Genomic DNA, 3,254 nt, shown 5'->3' on the forward strand with positions numbered 1-3,254 from the left:
TGTTATACCCTGAAAAGAAAATGAAAGGGATAATGTCAACAAATTATTCTATAGATCTCAATTTTGACGACCTGCTTCAGAAAGACTTCAAAATGAAAAATGAGTTCCTTTTTGTCATAAACTATAATCATTTCAAAAATTCTTTAATTTACGGAAAGGACCACAATTACTTTTTATAGCTTTACTTTATAATAGTTCTCCAAAGCAGATACAGTCTGTATTATCCAGTAATAAATTGCAGATGAACCCAATATCGCAATTATTTTTTGAAGATCTCCTTGTAGCAGTTGCATGTCTGTGAATCAATAGGTGGAGGGTTGGAGTGGCCAAGCAGAGCAACAGAATTGTCAAGGGGGCTTACAGAATTATCAAAGGGGATTACAAAATTATCAAGGGGACTTACAGAATTATCAAAGGGGCTTACAAAATTATCAAGCGGGTTTGCAGAATTATGAAAGGGGCTTACAAAATTATCAAGCGGGCTTACAGAATTATCAAAGGGGCTTACAAAATTATCAAGCGGGCTTGCAGAATTATGAAAGGGCTTACAGAATTATCAAGGGGGCTTGCAGAACTATAACAGGGTTTACAGAATTGTCAAGGGGGCTCACCGAATTATCACAAGCAATTTTTTCCCTATGTAAAATTTGAAAATGGGGTGATCAAAGACAGTTCCCCTTAGAAATGCCATTACCTGTATCAAGAAATTTAGAAGTAACAATATCCCTTCATAGGTCTTTTTTCAAATAGTTGTGGTTATTTTATGATCTGTTGAGAGATGTTTTAAACAGATATTGTTTACTGATAGATGAGGTAAACGCTATTAGGTACAAGTGGCTTCCTTAAGGCATCTGCTTCTTTTCTACAAATGCCATACTATCGAAATATGGTTTATTTCTGCAGTAAAATCATACAAATGCTACAAATGTAGCATACACTTGGTGTAAGATCATCTTTGAATATTACATATGTAATGATAACAAATTGTATTGAATCAAATTCTCATTTCTTTCTAATTTTACATGATTCCGACAATGTATTAATTGTGTTAATTCCTTTTATTAAGTAGGCAATTAGCTCCTTCTTGTGATTAAAACCTTATAGTATACCAAAATCTTAAGTATAAGACCTAGATTGATAGGATCTTTCGCTGTCTAATTAAATGACTCTTTGGTGTTTATAGTCATTTCTGCATGCTGCACAACATACATCAGAGATTTTTGCTAACTATGTTACTGAGAATTTTGCCCCTTTATGCCAGCAACATATTTATTGTAGGGACATAGAAATGACTGAATAGATGATGGCTCACTTTTCTATTGATAAAGAGATTAATAGTGCTATGTTATCAAACATTAAATCCTGTAAAATTAACAGTTTTCTTCTTTTTAAAAGTCATAAGGACAGTGAATGCATACAGTGTAAAGAAACTTGTAGACATATACTGTTTTTATAGGATATTGCCATCAAGCAATATTGTGAAATTCATATACAATGCCTACAGACTTAAAGCTATTAGCTGTAAAGGTTGAGTAAAGGCGAAGACCTTAGTAAGTGCGAGCATTGTATTTCTTTGTAATTATTTACTGTCAGGTAATGCTGCCTACAGTCAACACTGTAATCATGCTATCGTAGAATGATAGAATTGCGACATAAGAATATTGACGTTATGTGTCTTATTTTCATATAGATCTACGTCATATTTTTGAAACTTTTTAAAAATTTATGAAGCACACCGAAAGGAATATTACATGATTGTACCCAAATTAATTGTATATGAAGTAATGGAACTTTTTATTTATAAACTAATGACATGAAATGTAGTTGAAACCATTTTTCAGCCTGCAGGCCCTGCACCTTATAGGCCACTTTTATCTGTGTGCATTGCCAGAGGGTATCTGTAGTACAACCTAGCAAAGCACATGACGTCATTTGCTTGGTTATGTTTAACAAATAGTGGTACATAATTATAATCCAGGAAAGATCAGTGTCAAGATGTTAGGTAAAGATCACCGAGTAGAATGGAACCTAAGTTTTCTGTGTAAAAATTGGTTGTTTTGCTTCTTTCTTTTGAATCATCTACAACTAAGGTTTTCAAGCTTGGTATTCTGGAGCACACTGCTTGTACTATCTGAATGACTGACTGTTTGCTATATATTTTTAAACTTTGCTGAAAAAATTGAATCCACAATTCAAGAAACATATAGATGAGTCATTGAGTGCTTCTGCTAATTCTTAGAATCGGAAATACATTTTTGACAGTTTTCCATTTTAAACTGTTTCTAAAGACAGCACCTTAAAAGAAATTCTGTTGATATCAGACAGTAGGCCCTCTCAGATATAATTCCAGAAGTTTTTTCTGTGGTATGGAAAAGATTAATTGAGCCATGTGGTCTGAGATTGAAATAAGTATATTTACAATACTATAGATTTGATAATGATGTCAGTTATTAACAACTCTACACAAATTTAAACCAAATGTCAAACAAGAAGGTATTTTACCATCATATTAAATGTCTTATTGACTGATAAGAATAAATAGTACTTAATTTTTTACTCTTAATATGTCCAATGTGGAGGAGTTTGGTCTGTGACTATCTTCAGATTTATGGGATGAAAACCATTCCATAAAAAACCAGAAAACATCTGTTGGTAAGATAGTATGGACTAGATGAGAGAAAGTCAGTTAACAGAGTCAAATCTGACAGAAAGGTGAATTACTTTACTGAAATAAAACTTGATTATAAGAAATAAAGTAATCTGATTGGAGAACAAACTAATTTAAAATCAATTTTAGTCAGATGACTGGAACACTAATTTAAAAGTTAAGTTTTCAATCATTTTCAATGGTGTCCAGCTGTCTGGGGTCAAGAAACATGAACTTTTGTTGGTAACTGATTCAGTCACAGACCAAGTGTCCAAAGAGAGGAAATAGTCTATTATACCCTATTCTATAAGTGCCACTTATAAGATCAGAGTTTTGCATTAAAATGGGTCCTTACTCTTACATTAACACAAAACGCTTTTTTATAATATAAATTTGTTTCCACTAAGTCTCTGGACATATTCTACCTTGTCTGACAATACACATGTAAATGTGACATTTAGAGGAATATCTGAGACAATTATGACAATACTTCCTTTTTCTTTGAAATCTGTGTGTCTATTCCACCTTGCCTGAGATTAACAGATATATGTTTTTTGTAGAATATAAGAAAATTATGAGAATACTTCCTGTTTTAGTTGATGGATTG

The 3,254-nt window shown here is 32.5% G+C and overlaps 1 protein-coding gene across 1 annotated transcript; it reads left to right on the plus strand.

Moving 5' to 3' along the window:
- Nucleotides 1–339: 339 nt before the first annotated feature.
- Nucleotides 340–540, plus strand: LOTGIDRAFT_78808 (hypothetical protein; the record flags this gene model as incomplete). The annotated part of the gene is made up of 1 exon (XM_009048022.1): nucleotides 340–540. A coding segment is annotated over one exon (201 nt), but the record flags the coding sequence as incomplete, so codon positions are not given.
- Between the last annotated feature and the right edge of the window lie 2,714 nt (nucleotides 541–3,254).

The sequence above is a fragment of the Lottia gigantea genome, assembly GCF_000327385.1.
Source record: "Lottia gigantea unplaced genomic scaffold LOTGIsca_12, whole genome shotgun sequence".
In the NCBI taxonomy this organism is placed as follows: domain Eukaryota; kingdom Metazoa; phylum Mollusca; class Gastropoda; family Lottiidae; genus Lottia; species Lottia gigantea.